Source organism: Varanus komodoensis, unplaced genomic scaffold (assembly GCF_004798865.1).
Source record: "Varanus komodoensis strain SLA01 unplaced genomic scaffold, ASM479886v1 scaffold1, whole genome shotgun sequence".
Taxonomy (NCBI): domain Eukaryota; kingdom Metazoa; phylum Chordata; class Lepidosauria; order Squamata; family Varanidae; genus Varanus; species Varanus komodoensis.
The window spans coordinates 293,767-311,116 of NW_025335268.1; the positions used below are offsets into that span (position 1 = coordinate 293,767).

The 17,350-nt window shown below is 44.8% G+C and overlaps 1 protein-coding gene across 2 annotated transcripts in view; it reads right to left on the reverse strand.

Annotated features, from left to right (window-relative positions):
* PACC1 (proton activated chloride channel 1) overlaps positions 1-17,350 on the reverse strand; it is a 31,289-nt gene that overhangs the window by 2,260 nt on the left and 11,679 nt on the right. For both annotated transcript variants that reach the window (XM_044422487.1, XM_044422568.1), the window contains exons 4-7: positions 15,099-15,253; positions 12,821-12,963; positions 2,187-2,331; positions 852-956 (exon numbers count right to left, since the gene is read on the reverse strand). In XM_044422487.1, coding sequence (XP_044278422.1) covers positions 852-956; positions 2,187-2,331; positions 12,821-12,963; positions 15,099-15,253 — 548 coding nt within the window. The remainder of the gene's footprint in view (positions 1-851; positions 957-2,186; positions 2,332-12,820; positions 12,964-15,098; positions 15,254-17,350) is intronic.

Sequence of the window (17,350 nt, forward strand, 5' to 3'; positions counted from 1 at the left end):
GCAGTGGAATGACACACACAGGGCATCATGGAGTCTGGATCAAAGGTAAGCATTGTACTCTTCCCCATTCCTTGGATTTATAGAACTGCAAAATCTCTCCCTTTCGCCCATGTTTAATCTCCATATGAATTATGCAACAGTTATGCATAATTTATGCAAGTCATGTTTATTATGCAAGCCACTAACAGCACCTCAAGCTAAACACCGTATCCTCTTGCAGCCAAAAGACACAAGAGTTGTAGCCAGGCTTTTAATAACACAGGACCTTGTAGGCATCAATTAGTTTCCAAAGTTAGTGCATCATGAGAGTTGATCCAAAACTGACACTGTCTACTATGGCCCTCCCTTATTAAGCTGAAAGGGCTACCCGGTCTCTCCCTCAAGGTGTGTCTTTCCCTGGGGATTGCTTCCCTGGCTGCAAGTCTCCTCATGCTTTTTCAGCTGATGGGGAACTCTCATTCCTACTCCCTTCTCCCCTTTGTTAAGACCCAGCCCAGTGTTCTCACAGGTTCAGAGGGCCTAGTCTGGCTGGCCTTCAACGGATCAGATGACTTCTGTGTCCCTGGTGTGTTCATTGGTCTCCTGTTCCCAAGCTCTTGCTGCCTCATCAGCATTCCTCACCTCCCCATCCCCACTGGACTCAGAATCAGTTTTCATGTCTGCCTGGGCATATCTGCAGAGGTGTTGGGCTCAGGCCCTACCCACAAATATCCGACAACCATTTCTATAGTTACATAATTGCCAGGAAGGAAATAACAAGCTTGACTAAGGCAAACTTTCTGATCACTTGAGTTTCCATTTTGAAAAACAAGAAAGCCTACATAAAAATGAAATGGTCAATGTTTACTCACATCTTGAACTTCCTGGATAAAAGGATCTTTCCATTCAAATACCACAAAAAACAGTTGGTCAACTCCTGCTTTTGTTGTCCGTTTGATGTAGTTGACCACACTGATCTGATGAAAGGAGAGAGAGAGAGATTTTTGCCATTACTACAGCACAATCCATTCCACAGCGCATTTTCTTTAAAGGGCTCCAAATGCCCCAATAATTGGAAAAATGGGGACATGGAATGGACAGGAAATTGCGGTACACAGGCAACTGTGAACCAAGTCAGATACTGATTTTTCTTTACTGCTTGTCTAGCATTCTCTTGACTCATAGGAATGAGAAATGCTGATTACAATATCTTCTGTCAAGAGGCAAGTAATTATTTTCCAGACATACTGTACTGCAAGTGCCAGCTGGGTCAAGTGCCTCCTTCCAACTGGCGGGCAGCAAGTGGGGTGGGAAAGAGTTCTGCTGGCACTAGCAGCACCTGGTCCCACGAGCCCAGGGCAAGTGACGGGGCATCTCCTTGTTATCCTCGGTCTCCAGTGGGGAGTCCTCTCCACAGGCCAGGGGGTGGTGCTGGAGTAGGGGGCACTGCCTGCAGTGAGGGGGCCACACCATAAGCCTAAAGCAATGGCCTATACTATAGCAACTATAGCATGCTGGAAAACTTGCAGCTTCTGAGAGAGTGTGCGTACTCATGCACAGTAGGGGATAGTTCCCTGTACTGAATGGTTTATTTATTACTGCGATCTGTAGCCCACTTTCCTTTCCAGTACCAGATCAGTGCAGGTGGCCTACAGGTTTTGCCATGTGCTTCACTGGGTGAGTCATCACTTTAACGTTTCCTAACAGGCAAGTGAAATGGGCAAAGCACCACCTTGCCTGCAGGGAGGGAGGAGTGCATCGGAGAACTCAGTGCCACTGCTGCTCTAGGGCATCAATGCAGGCTTCGAGGGTGTGCTACCTGCTGTAAGGCTTGGCTTGCTTCCAATGTGCTTTGCACCTACAGTTCTAAACGAGCAGCTCCTACAAGGCACCCGGAGTTCTCTGTGTCCTTTCTCATCCCAAGGAAACTAAGCCCTGTACCTGCTGCCGCCCAGGTCTTCTTGCTCCTCAGGAAAGCAGAGGAGTGAATGTAAAAGGAGAGGGTGCAAGCAGCGGAAGAGTCTAGAAAAATGACCCTCCCAGGAAGCCTGGAGTGCTGGCCCACTTCGCAAAATACCGCACAGCATGGTGCTGCTATACTCAACAGCCGGGCACTGCTGTGTGGCCAGCCTGGGTGCTCAGAACAGTCCCTTCAGCAATCACAGCTGGGTCTGTTGAAGTCAGGAAGCCTTCCAGGAGTTCTTTACCTCTTGTCTGAATTCCACTGTCTCCTGGCCATCTTCTTCTTTTGTTTTCACCAAAGACATTTTGACCCAGGTCCGAAAACCACCGGAAAACTTCCAGCTTGAGTAGGAGCTCTCACATGCCTTCATAAACTCTGATTTGTTTGGACTGTGGTGGGAAGAGGTAGGGTTATACTTCTGGAAATCAAAGGTGGTCAAAATATTTCTTTACTAGGTACTTTGGTGGTGATTAGCAGGTGGTGTAGTGGTCTTTGCAACCTACTGCCATGGTTGATGGATTTTGTCTATGATCTGCAATCTCAGGCTTCTCCTGCCTGGTGCCCTGGCAGGGGATGATGGGAGTTGTAGTGGAACACAGCTGGAGAGTACTAGGCTTGGGAAGGCTACCCTATGGAATAATACTTTTTCATTTACATAGTTCTTTTGTTCAAAGCACATTATTGTCCTAGTACAACCCTTCCAGCAGCTGTCTTATACTGGTGCTATTACCCTACAATGCAGATGAGGAGTGAGGCCATCTAGTGATTTCATGCAAAAATCAGAAAACACATTTGAGTTTGACTTCAAAAGAAGAAATTTCCAAGGTTAAGGGAACTAGTTAAGCAGAAACTAAGAAAGGGAACCAAGAAGATAAATGTGCTTCACAGTACTTGGAAATATGCTATAGTAGAGGCACAGAAAATATGCATACCACAAGTGAGGAAAGGCAGAACAAAGTCCAGGAAATCGCCACCTTGATTGCTGAATAGAGTCAAGGAAGCCATTAGGGAGAAAAAAAGCTTCCTTCAGGAGATGCAAGTCTTGTCCAAATGAAAAGAATAGAAAGGACCACCAGATTGCACAAGGGGATTGTAAGCAGCCAATCAGAAAAGCAAAGGAGCAGTTGGAGGAACATATTGCTAATAACATCAAGGTCACTAATAAGGAATTCTTTAAATACACCACAAGTAGGAAAGTAGCTAAAGAAGCAGTTGGATCATTGGACAATAATGGAATTGAAGGAGCACTGAGGGAGAATGCGGAATTACTGAGAAGCTGAATGAATTATCTTCATCAGTCTTTGAAATGGAAGATGCAGAGCATATAACTCCCTAAGCTTATGTATTGAAGAAAGGAGCCTGAGGAATTAAGGTAGATAATACTGATCAAGGAAAAGTTCTGATAATCTGCATGTCAGCAAATCACCTGACCCAGACAATATCCATCCCAGAGAACTAGAACATGAAATCGCTAACCTTACCAAAATATGCAATATATTCCTAGAAACAGCCCTTGTACCAGAGGATTGGAAAATGGTCAATGTAAATGTACAAGCCGGTTAGCTTAACATCGTTCTGTAATATCTATCTTCAACAGTCTTAAAGATTCAGTAAACATATAGAGAGACAATCCCTGAGGAGAAAAAGCCAACATGGCTTCCGCAAGAGGAAGTCTTGTCTTACAAACCTATTGGAGTTCTTTGAGAGTGTCAACAAGCACACAGAGAGGGACAATCTAGTACACATTGTTACTTGGACTTCCAAAAAGTTCTTGACAAAGTCGCTTACCAAAGGCTCCTGAGCAAACTAAACAGTCACAAAATAAAAGGGGAAGTCTAATGGATCACAAACTGGTTAAGGAAAATAGAGGGTGGAAATAAATGGTAATGGAGGAATGTCACCAGTGGAATTCTACAGGGTTGTATGTTAGGGCCAATTCTTTTCAACTTATTCAGTATGATCTGGAATTAGAAGCAAGTAGTGAAGTGGCCGTTTATTGATGACACCAAGCTATTTAAGGTGGTTAAAACCAAAAGGCATTGTGAGGATCTCCTTAAGTTGGGGAAATGGGCACTGAAATGGCAAATGTGGTTCAAATAATTAAGTGTAAAGTAATGGATGCTGGGGCAAGGAACCCCCCCCCCCCCCCCACAAACAATAACAAGTACATGCTAAGGGGATCAGAACTAGCAATGACAGAGCAAGAAAGGGACCTTGGGTGCTAAAGGACAGCTTGATGAAAATGGTGGCCCAGTGTGTGACTGCTGTAAAAAAGGTAAACACCGTGGCAGGCATAATTAAGAATGGAACAGAAAATAGAATTGTCATGATGTTATTTCCCTGGCACAAATCCTTGCTGCACCCACAGTTTGTGTTCTGTTCTGGTCACCATACCTGAATAAGGACATTACTGAACTGGAAAAAATACAGACAAGGACAACGAAAATGATCAAGGGGCTGCGGCATCTCCCCTGTAAGGAGTGGCTGCAAAAACTGGGAATGTTCATCTCAGAAAAAAGGTGAGTTACAGAAGACATGACAAAAGTGTTTAAAATTATACATGAAGTGGAGAAAATGGAGAGGGGGACATTTTTCTCCCAACACTCAAACTCACTCAACACTATGAAGCTGAGTGGGGGAAGGGTAAAGTGCATCTTCACACAATGTGTATCATACAGAATCTGCCGCCATGGGGAGTAATGATGGCCACAAATCTAGAAGCTTTAAAAGGCACTGGGCAGATTCATGGAAGCAGAGACTATCAGTGGCTACTAGCCTTGCTGGCTATGTGCTGCCTCCTTTACCAGAGGTGGCACGCCTGCACACACCAGCTGCTGAGGAGCTTGGACTGGAAGAGATCTTGCACCCATCCTACTCGAGGGATCCAGCTCATTTGCCATAATGTGTATGGAGTGCTGGACTAGATGAACCTTTGGTCAGACCCGGCATGGCTTTTCTATGTATCTATGATTCATAGTGGTGAGTGCAGTCCTATATATAGATTTACCTGGGAGTTACAGCCACTGAAATCAGTGAGCCTTGTATCTCTGTATGTTTGCACTGGTGTGGGCATCTGTACTTCTACAGTGCAATTGTACTTTCAAATAAAACTGTATGTTAAAGACTTGAGGTGCAACCCTATCAAGATGCCTGTAAGCCTCCAAACAAGGAGGCTTATGAGCTTCTAGACCAGAAGAGAAGGTGTGGGGAAAATGATTGCCTGCATACACCAGTTGCTGAGCAGCTTAGGCAGGAAGAGGTCTTGCACCCATCCAGCTTGAGTGATCCTGTGGGCAGCTGGTTTGCCACTGTGCTGGACTAGATGGACTTTTGGTCTGATCTGACATCACTTTTTATGTTACGATTTTGGCTTCCCTGTCCTCAGGCTCTGCATTTCATTATATAGTTTTGCCCTTTTAGTTAGGGCATCTTGGAGTGGGAGCAACACTTACTATCCTAGCCTCCCCAGCTTGCTTCTTGCCACCCCAAATGCCACCTTTTGCCCCCCTCTGAGGTTATTTTCTTGACTTTGGAGAGCAGCTGATTCAGTTCTTTCTGTGCTAGCAGTGAAGGGATGCAGAAAAGGAGGACAGAACCCTGAAGGTGCAGCCTGTGACCTCAGAGCTGGAAATCTGGAAAATCCTATGCCCCCTCAGACACTGTCAAGGGGCCATAGGCTAAGTTCCAGCAGCTGTTCAAAATTGCAAGACTCAGCCCTGGGACAAATGTCTTAATATGAGAATATTTCCAAACGTGTGCAAAGGGCCTTCCCTCATGACTGCCTAACCACAGCCAGGACTGTGGTATCCACAATTGGAATCACATAAATATATAAAGCCAAATATAGTGAATATAGAACTGTGTGTTTGCCAAAAATGTTCTCAACTACTGGGGCTGAGGTCTTACATTTTCATCCCTCTATGAGAAATTAACTGCAATGGCCTTTGGAAATATGTTTAGAGATACATTCATGAACCAAAGTGGAAGACTAAAGTCATGGCATTCAAACATTCTGTGGCATCTGAACAGAGCTTTCCATTCTGTTTCCTTCAAAGGCTCTGTAACTCTTGTATCATTCATATTTCCACTGCTGAGTAAGAAGCCACTGCAAAGTCACCAAGAGCATGAGTCTCATATTTCTCAAGCTGAAATAGTAACAGCAGAGTCCTTGCTGACACACAAGTCTCCATGGGCTGAAATTGCAGAAACTGTAATGATCCGGATGTGGGCCCAGCTTTACACTGCAGTAACCTCCTCAACCGTGCCTTGCACACAGGCACTGGTCTCCGGAGTAGGAAAGCCCAGCCACTGCCCAGGGCCAAGTGATGAGTAGGAAAGGAGTCTGCCACACATCACTAGTCTGGGGATGGGAGGGAAATGGCGGACATGCATGCATGCAGATACTCAACAGATCTTGTGCCAGAGGGCCACAGAAGCCTGGGGCTGGCTTGGCTTTGATACAGAGAGGTTTTCTGGCCTAGCACTCCCCACAGCCCTTGCCAGCAGAGCAAATGGAGAGGGATACAATTGTTATTACACTCATTTATACTCTGCCTTTCTTCCTCTTGCAAGGCAGAGCCCCATTGGTGAGAATATTCAAGGATAGGCTGGGCATGCACATGGTAGGAATGTCATGAGCGGAGCTGGAGGCCAGACTAGATGACCTGCAAGACCCCTTCTGACTCGCGCTGTTTCTAAAGTTTCTCCTCCTCTCCATTTTATGCAAACAACAACCCTGTGAGGTAGGTTGGAATGAGGGCCTGTGATTGGCCTTAAGTCACCCAACAGGCTTTATGGCCAAATGGTGACTAGACCCCAGTCCAGCACTGAGTCCCAAGTCCAGCACTGAGTCCCAAGTCCAGCACTCTTAACCACTACATAACACTGCCAGTAATGACAGTTGTAGGCCAAAATACTTGGAAAACCACACGTTGCTCACACCTGCTTTTAACAGGAAGCTCTTCAAAAAGGAAAACTGGGTGCAAATATCTTGCTCTTCATCCTCAATATTAAAGAAAACTTGGAGAATGTGGGAACATTTGTTTTATATCCCACCTTTTTTTTTAAGGAACTCAAAGTACCTTACATTATTCTCCTGTTGCTGCTCTCAATCCTCTCTTGCAACAACCACCCTGTGAGGTGGATTGGGCTTAGGCTCTGTGACTGGCCCAAAGTTGGCTCCATGGCTGAGCAGCGACTAGAACCTTGATCGCCTGAGTCCCAGTGCGGCGCTACACACTTGTTCTAGGGCACGGATCTTTGCTAGTGCTTAAACGAACAAGATGAACACAATTGGACACTCAAAAGTGGTTTCAGGCTGAGAGAATTCAGCATCCTGAGCAGCTCAACTTTCATCTAAAGACAAAGTTCCTGGTACTTTTGACTTGAATTTGTGGGAATCAATAATCAGTGAAATGCCAAAGGGCAAGAATTGCAATAACTGGAGGGAGAAGTTAAGTGGCCAGCAGAAACTAAGGCAAAGGATCAATCTATTGAGGCTCAGGAACATTTCCTAGAGACTTTATTCATTGTCACATAAGATAGAAAAGATCAGTGACCTTTTGCTTTGTTTTCCACTTCTGCTCATTCTTATGTTACATATTCAATTGGTAATGAATGAAGTTTAAGAGAACCAGCTCAATGTATCTGAATAGTGGGATGGAAGCAGATTTAGATTACAAGTCATCCTGCTTGCCTTACCGTACAAAAATCTAAATATATAATTTTTAAAACACTGAATGGAAATTATGTATTTTAAAATTAAAGGACTAAGGACTCCAAAGAACTAAGCAGGATTTTATGAGAGCCACTGTGGCATAGTGGTTAAGAGCACAGGCCTGGGACTCAGGCGATCTGGTTTCCATTCCCTGCTCAGCCATGGAGCCAATGGGGTAACTTCAGGCCAGTCACAGACTCTCAGCCCAGCCCACCTCACTAGGGGGGGATATTATGTAAGCTGCCTTGAGTTCCTTGAAGGAAAAAAGGTGGGATATAAACAAATGAATACATAAATGCAGGGAAGGGCCTTGTCCTATAATCCCTGCTGAAAGATGTTTCAACTGCCAGACCAGTCAATTTTTGTATATCAAATATGAGAGGGCACCATCATGTTCTTTACCTCAGGCAGTAAAATGTCTTGGGCAAGTCCTGCCAACTTACATTTACTGTGGTATGTCCATTCTAGAAAAAGGTGCTCTATGGTCCCCTGAGGATTCTTTGGAAATTCTTGAAGACAACAGAACGATGGTGGTGCTGGTTTTTTTTTTTTTAGCATTTTGCCTCCACACCGTAATTTAGAAAGGCTCTTCATTGATATTAACATCATCAATGCAAAACAGTTGCTTTTAGTCCCCCGGAACCCAACTTTAATTTGCAAGGAAGTTATTTGCTCAACAAAGCTTCTGATGGAAACATGATTAAAGCTGGAATTTGTGCTTTCCACGGACTGCCTGCAAGGCCGCTCTAGCTCCATTACTCAGCCTGGCTGGGCCTCTTAATTATTCAATCTTACCCACTAGAGTTTGAAAGCTTTGCTATACCCGGCTAATTGTGGGTTACCAAGGCAGCCAAGTATGCTATGCAGAGAACCAAAAAAAGAAGTACAGATGATAAAGAATGATTCACGCTAAGCCTATTTTATATGGAAAGCTTCTAAACAGGCAATTCACTGAAGAAGCAGCCTCTCAAACAGAACACTTCTAGCCTAGTTTAAGGCCTATTTTGTAGCCTGCCTAAATATATCACTGTTGCGTTTCCTAACAGGCTGCGATTCTTCTTGTGCAATGGACAGATCCTGATTCATGTGTTGGATGTGCACGTACCCTTTCCCAAATACTAAGCCATGGATGAAACTTGCTGCTTGCACTGTTCCTCTGTATAGAGAGCACGGAAAACGAACAGGCCCCATCTAGTGTGGTGTAGTGGTTAAGAGCATGGGAATGGGACTCAGAGGATCTGGGTTCTAGTCCCTGCTCAGCCATGGAGCCAACTGGGTGACTTTGGGCCAGTCACAGACTCTCAGCCCAACCTACCTCACAGGGTTGTTGTGGGGATAAGATGGAGGAGAATGATGTAAGCTGCCTTGAGCCCTTTGAGAAAAAAGGTAGGCTATAAATTGAAAAATAAATAAATAAATAATTCTAGACTGTGGACTCATACTGGTCTGCCCTCTTCTCTTTAGGGAACCCTGAAAGCTGTAGCTCATACATCAAGGGTTTTAAGACAATGGTTTTAAGACAGAGCACCGTCACTGCACAACAGTGCCTGTGAGTCCTTAGTGAAAATGTTAAGAGCAAGCCAGGACCATCTCCAGATGATTTAATACCCTAGTGGCCATGTCAACCACACCTTGCCTATCCCCTAGTGGTGCTCCTCCCATCTCTGTCCCCTTCCACTACCCCCCTTTGTACCATCTTCCTTTCCTTCTTCAGTCGCTGCATGGCTCCTCCTCATCTTTAGACTTCCTCTCCCTCTGTCATGCTTTGAGGGTCCTTCCAAAAGTGAGGCGTTGTGGGTGAGTTGGCTCCAGAGGCTGCCTATGCGGTGGCAGAACACCATGTGCACAGGAGTCACAACTGCAACAAAAGCAAAAGCTGTGGCCGGGAGCAGAGAGGAGACAGCCTCTTTCCAACATACACAGCTTTTGATAGGTTTCTTCCAGGAAAAGTATGCCTCTCTGGCCACATAAGAATCTGACAAGCAACTTCTGAAACATTTGCCAAAACCCGAATGATGGCTACGCTGCTGTTCATTTTTGGTTTTGTACTAACGTGCCTCGTACACATCACAATTTGTTGAGGCTGCTAGGTAGTATCTAACATTGCTTTTTGATCTCCTTAAAGCATGGTGTTTGGGCCTGGACTACCTGATCCTCAGAAAGAGACTGCATGGAGTCCTCTGGATGGCACAGATGGGTGGGCAGATGAGGTGGGAGAGGAGTTGGAGCACTGCTGCAACCTTCAGGGGCTTTTCTGGTGCCCCAAGAACTTAGTGTCCAGGACAGCCACCTTACTGCCCCACAAACAATGCAAAGAAACTTCTACACACTCAGGCCTGCTGACCAAATACAGCCCACTTGGCATACCAATCCAACCATCCTAGGATTTCCAGGATGGCCACTGTCCCCCTATTTTCTGGCTCCACTCTGTTGGGTAGTTTCCCGGCTTTTGTGAAGTTTTCTTCCATTCTAATAGGCTGAGGTGCCTCTTCTAAGGTTTAGTTATTGGCATTAATAACCAAGAGCTTTTAAACTACACTGTAGTGGTATTTTGCCATCATCCACCGCTGGAATGCAGCTGCCTAATGCTCCTCTAACATGAAATTCAGCCATTGGGTTGAAATATTTTCAACTTCCTTGCATATAAAACTCATGTACATTTGTAGGGAAGTCATGTCCAAAAGCAGATACAGAAATCCACAAGTTTTTGCACAACAGATTCTAGTTTGGATGGTGCCACCCCAAATCCTTGATTTAACTAGGAATAGCAGGGATCAGTAAAAGAAATTCTTAACCCGTGAGGCTTGCAATGGAAGTCCTCCAACTTCCCATGGGAGTTAGACATGCCGATTCCCAAATGAGTGTTTTTGGGGTAGGAAATAGGAACAGACCAAGGGTCCATCTAGTTCAACATCCCATTCACACAGTAGCTAACCAGCTACCCATGGAAAACCTACAAGCAGGATATGACTGCAGGAACACCTCCCATCCCTGCACTCCAAGAATCTGTGTGCACAGATATACTGTCTCTGATACTGGAGGTAGCCTAGAGCCATCAGGACTAGTTGCCATTGACAGTCCTCCAGGAATTTACCCAATCCACCCTTTCAGCCGTCAAACTGGTGGCCAGTACTGCATCTCATGGAAGTGGATGCCACAGTATAAATAGGCTCTGTGCAAAGGAGTCCTTCCTTTTGTCTGTCCTAACTTTCCCACCATCCAGCTTCCCAGGATGGCCCCAGGTTCTACTACTGAGATGGAGAAAGCGGCCATGGGGCCGAAGGCAGTCCTTCAAATATCCTGATCTTTTAAATACCATTTAGGGCTTTAAAAGTCATCACCAAACAGCTGGATCATGTCCAGAAAGAAATCAGAAGTCAGTGCAGCTATTGCAGCAGGGGAGTTACAGGCTGTCTCTAAACAACCGGGCTGCTACATTCTGGCTCAACAGTACTTCACTAACCCTTCAAAGTAGCCCCAAGTTGAACACATTGCAATAATCCGTATGTGATGGAAATAGGGCGAATGTCACCCTGGCCAGCCCCGTGCTCTCCAAGAAGGGCAAAGTTGACCAATAGCCTCAGCTGGGCAAAGGGACTCCTGGACACTGAACAAAATGGCATCAGTTGTTCAACATTCTTCCCAGAGGGGTTGGCCTCACAGCTATTCTACTTTTCGTGCCAAGCAAACTTTTAATTTGCTTGAGCCTTTAGAAGCAATTGCAATGTCATGCTTCTTTTATAATTCTGTGGCTCTTTTGCTTCTTTTTACTTATTTTGTTTTTAATTCTTTTTTAAAACCACCCTAGGAATATCATTGGAGGTGGAATAAAAGTAAGTGTAACATGCAAGATTTATTTTCCTCCTTTTTCCGAAGAAGTGCGTGGTGACATACATGTGCAGTGTAGCAGGGATACTTGGAACAGAGCTCTTTCGGGCCGCAGGGAGCTGCCAATCTCTGAGAGGATGGGGAGTTTTGAGATGTGAAGAATAGTTTGAAGAGGAGAGGTTTTGGAGATGAGAGAGATTGGGAAGGAGTTGGAAACAACTATTCTGTAGTAATTAACATCACAATCATATGCATCTCTACTCACAAGTAAGTCCCATTCAGTTCAATGGAACTTACTCCCAGATTAATATTGCAACATAAGTTGAAAATACATATCTAGGAGGAGAAGACTGATGTTGCAACCATAATTGAACAAATGGCAGAATATTTTTGTGGCTGTCCAAAGATTAAAGACTTTTCAGAAATGATTTTGGAAAACATTGGGAAAATTGTGGGATATTGCTTAACATTTAATCCACTGGTTATTTTACTTGGGAACATAAAGGATGAGGTTCTTCAGGAGGCATGGAAATGATTATATGTCTGCTACCAGCTACCAGAACAGCGATCAGTTTATAAATGGAAACAAAAAGGCACACACGTCCATCCCCATCTTTGAGCTAAAAGATCGTGAAGGTACACTATAGGGGGCAAGTGTTAAAGCTTACAGGTGATATCAAAATCAGGGAGGACAGGCAGGGAAACAAGTTTTTCTGAAAAGTGCTGCACTGCTTTCAGGTTTTCAAATAACGAGGCTGGTGCAGGATAATGGATAACCTTATAATTTGTTGGGAATCTTCTAAAACACAATGAAAGAGACCATAGGTTGAAAGAGTCATCTTTTTATTTACTTAAATGCAATCCTATGGTCCTTGGAAGAGCATTCCAAGAGCCAAAGGATTTGTCAGATCTCCACCCTCTGGAACAGCCCTTCTTTCCTGGGATGCTCTCTCTGAGACTTCGCATTGCTTCCTTAGAGACTTACCTTATACTGAACACCTACTGGAGTTGTTTCTCTTGTTCCACTTCTTTCCATTCATGGTTGGCTGCAGGCACCACATAATATTTTGAGGCCCTAGCATCAAAAATTCCTTCTGTCCATCCCCTGACCCTTTGAACCCAGCGTCGCACCATTCTTCCAAACCAAGGGGTTGCCGGGGAACCTGAGGTTCCACATAGTCCCCCACTCTATTTTATCCTCACAATGATTCAGTAGCTTAGGCAGGGAGTTAGTTACTGGCCCGTATTTATCCAGTGAGCTTCATGGTTGAGTGGGGATTTGAACCAGGCCCCCACAGACCCTCCTTGAATAGAAATTATGAGTAGGGCTGTACCTGCTGAGGAACTCCTGGAATGAAGAAAAAAGAAGGTAATCTATTGCACTGAAATCGAGGTCTGTCTCATTTAGGTGGAACTGTATGAAGACCAGTTCCCGCTTCTTCACATCTCGAGGTCCTTCCACAATCACAGCATGTTTCTATGAGCACATGGAACAGGGAGGGAAAGTAGGAAGGGAAGTCACACATGCAAGAGGGCATCTTTTCATCCTGCGTCAACATGTGCTTCACTAGACTGATTAGGGCAAATCATTTTCCAGGGATTTTAAATCTCTGGTGCAGCGCTGGAAAACAGCAACATGGATGAGGCCTTTTCAGTGATGTTTCACCCAATTTTAAAATGTTATACCAGTAAAAGTTATATCTATCTTGTTACCTTTTTGTTACCAGAAAAAGACTTTCTTCTGTTCCCAGAAATCTGAAGACCTAAGATGTATTAAAGAGGCTTCATAAGCAACAATCAGTTGTTTATGGCTGTCCTCGTGTTTTAATTGTTTTATGGGGTGCTGGTAGTTTAGTTTTTGGCTATTTTAAATTTGTTATGCTTTCATTCTGTTGCAAAATTTGTTTGTTTAAAGGCATCTAAGAAAATAGTAGTATAATAGCAGTAATACAGTTCTCCACTCCTTAAGTTTTCTTAAGGGTTATCCAACTTGGTAACCTTCAAGCTGGGAGATGCTTGGAATGGATCAGACAATTGCCCGAATGAACAGTGGAACTCCTGAGAATAATTATTATATAAAGTGATACAGTGCTTCACCAGTTTTAGTATGGAAACTCTTTCAGTAGCTCTCTATGATAGTCTAGGACCATTAGGGAAGGTTCACAAAAACATGCTCAGCACACAAGTAGGGGCTTCCACTGGTTAGTACCCACCCCTGATCCCGCCAACCATGTGTGTGTGTACTGACCATGCCCTGCACATTTGTGGCAATGACAAGAGCAGGCCCTCTTCATGTACCTGAGAGAGAATTCTGAGTAGCCCAGGACTACCCAATAAGCTGGGGGCATGGCTAGCAAAACCAACCCCACAAACTCTTCATGGGTGCTTCAAAAGCATATGTGAATACCTCTTTATTACCCACTGTGTGTTTTCACAGAGGCATATATGTTGTCACAGCTTGGAACATATGTTTCAGCTGCTGCTGATGCCAAAACACATTTGCTGCAGCTGCAAACCACAACTGAGTCAGCATTCGCATCGCTTCTGAAGGGGGCAGGTCTGAATGTAAGTTGCACGTCAGCTTTTAAAAAGGCATACTGTTAAGCAGATGCATCACACCAGGTATGTTCAGCACAGAGATAGCACTTTAAGTATTTGAAGGGTTGTCACAAGGCAGATGGCTATAAAGTAATTCAGGTTAGAATTGGTGCAGCATAGGGCCACAAGGATGGTGGCCAGATTGCAGGGAAAGCCACATGAGATGAGACTGAGGGAACTGGGTCTTTGCAGCCTGGAGAAGAGGAGACTCCGAGAGGATGTGTTGGTGACATATAGGTACGTGAGGGGGTGTCACACGGAGGTGGGTAGAGACCTGGTTTCCCCTGCAGAGGAGGGCAGGATACATTGAAATGGAACAAAGCTCAGGGAACCAATGTTCAATTCAGATGCCAGGAAGTACTTTGTGACAGTTAGGACCCCTAGGGTATGGAATGGGCTTCCACAGGAGGTGGTTGAAGCCCCACCAGTGAGGCATGTCATGAGTGGAGCCGGCTGAAGTTGGGGGACAGACTAGATGACCTGGGAGGCACCTTCTGACTTGCTCTGTTTCTATGTTTCTAAACTGTTCTCTGATCTCAGAAATACCAGGCTTAAGTTATAGGAAAGTAGATTTTGGTTGAATACCAGAATTTCCCTAAAGGTTAAGGTTGTCGGGCAATAGAATCAGCTGTCTAGGGAGGTGGCTGACTCTCCATCCTCGGAGAAATTCAAGCAGACACTGGACAGCCACCTGTCAGAGGTGCTTTCAACTCTGAAACCTGCATTAAGCAGGGGACTGGACTCGATAGCCTAAATGGCCCCTTCCACCTTTATCATTCATATACATCATAAGGATGGATTTTGCTCAACATATTCTTAACCTTATTCATCAGCGTAGCAAATGAGTTTGCCAAGTAAAGGAAACATCCAAGACAATTTCAAAAATCTAGAAGTAAGTTTTGGAAAACAAACAAAATGAATAAGAGAAATTTCACAGCAATTCCTCGTTAGCACTGAGGCACCAAAGCCCTGCAGGTAATGGACTTCAACCCTTCCCCTTGGTTTGATTATTACCTTGGTTTGATTAGTAAAAGGATCCGTGTAGTTGACTCTCTGCGTAATACATTCAATTTTTCCTGGCTGGCCTGGGTTTACCAGCGGTGGGATGTAATCATAGTAGTGATGTTTGCAGGTCAGCAGTTCAGCCTTGCCTGGGTAGAGGGCAATCCCTGTTGTGGACAAACAGGATTAGCGCTAAAAAACTGGTTCAGCCACAGAGGTCGCTGCAAGCCCAGCACAAGCATACCCTTGCCAACTAAAGCATGCTTAAAACATCAGGGCCAGAATGAAGTATGAAAGTCAGACTGGGCAGAACTTTAGCTGAACCTGGGGACCATGGCCTGAAATCCACTCGCTGTTAAGTCTAGGAACAGACAGACAGTGCAATGGTACAGCACATGTTCTGACCCAAACCCAGGGCATCTATGGATCCACAGTGCCAGCAGTAGGAACTACCTGTTTATTTGTTCTACCTATTTCCTGTATCGTTGGTGTTTTAATTGTAATTTTAATTGACTGCAGGGGGGGTGCACTATGTTTTAATGAGGGTTTTGATTTTATTCAGCACGTTTATTATTGTCAGTGGTCCTGGGCCATTTTGGGTAGAAAGGTAGGATTTAACTTTGATATAACAAATAAGATCTCTGCCTGACATCCTGAGGAGTGCCAACAGTCAAAAGACATTAATTGACCTGATAAAACTAAGGGTTTGTCATTTTAAGTCTTCAGTGGGGAGGCAACCTTCAACTGGAACAAGCAACGTGACACCCATTAATTTTTTTTTTTTCTGGAGAGGTTCAGAAACATCCATAACAACAGCAACAAAATACCGAGCTGCCACCGAACCCTCCTTAGGTAGGAGCATAACTCCCTTGTGTCTCTTAGCACACCTAAAACTACTGACCATAAGCCAGGAAAGCTCTGGAGTGAAGCTAGGAGCTACAATCCAAAGCTTGAATGGCATGATGGTAGTGGAAGTCTTCCAAATAAACTACAGGATGCCTGTCGATATGGTGAGTGAGAAGACCGTGGAGGGAGAACTTGTAGGTGAGAACCACGCTGCAAAGCACAGGTCCACTCTATGCATTCTGGGTTCCATTACTTAGTCATACTAGAGTGGGATGGGATGATGGGATGGGATGTCTGGCACTGACTTTTACACACACGCATGCATGCACATGCATGGAACCAAAATATTCAGAATTACATGGTCTGCATCAACTTCTGCCAAGCGGTTCCTCATTTTGGTACTAGCCAGGTAAAAGTAGAACAGCCCTCCCCACACCTTATCCCACACAGGCAGTCCAGAAAGATACTATGGTCAATGATGTTGAAGGCTGCTAAAAGATTTAAGAAAACCAACAAGGTCACAGTCGCCCAATCTCTCTCCAGAAACGGTAATCCACCAAAGCAGTCCAGGCCTTTCCCTCCCTGAATCCTGTCTGCAGTCCAGATTGAGAGTGATCGAGATAACCGAGTTCATCTACCAACCTCTTGGAACTGCTGAGCCACCACTTGCTTGGGTCTCTAATTCCAAGGCCAGGAGATCAAGCAAAGGACCCTCCAGAAATAACATCAACATTTGACAAAATGCCTCTTTCAGCCACAAGCTATTCTTACATTATGATCACTATTGGAGGCCTTCTTGCGAGGGCCACTTCTGAGGGGGCCTTGGAGGGTGATCCGAAGCAGGAAGAACTTCTTTGTGGAAGCCCTTTGTCTATAGAATGCTTTCCCTGCCTGGCACTACATTAGGACAGCCCTCTGTACTAAGGCATTTAAAGATTTCTATGGCTATCTAATGACCAACGGGGTACTTAGGTCTGCTGCTTTTAACAGGCCTATAGTATGCCAAATACTGTGGTAGCTGTTAAATTGTTTTAATGTTTAAAAAACAGTTTTAAAGGTCACTTTTCCTGGAAAGGTCTAGGGTTGTTTTTATTGTTTCATGGTCCAGTCTAGGCGCTGCTGTGAGCCACAGAGAGAGCTTCTGCTGTTGGGAGGTAAAGGGCTTCCGTAAATAAGCAGTCTTGAAATGGTCTTACTAATGATCACTAGCCGGACTGTGGCCTCCCCCAATAACCCCTTGCCGGTGAGGGGGCCGGGGCGAAGCAAGGACGCAGTGGGACAAAGAGATCCAAGGACTTGGCCTGCACCGTCACGTGCCAATAACTGAGACTCATCCAACACAAGAGGCAGCTCTGGATGCTACCGCCAGGAACACTGTAACCATTATGTTATGCAAGTCTGAAAAAACAGAGGTCATT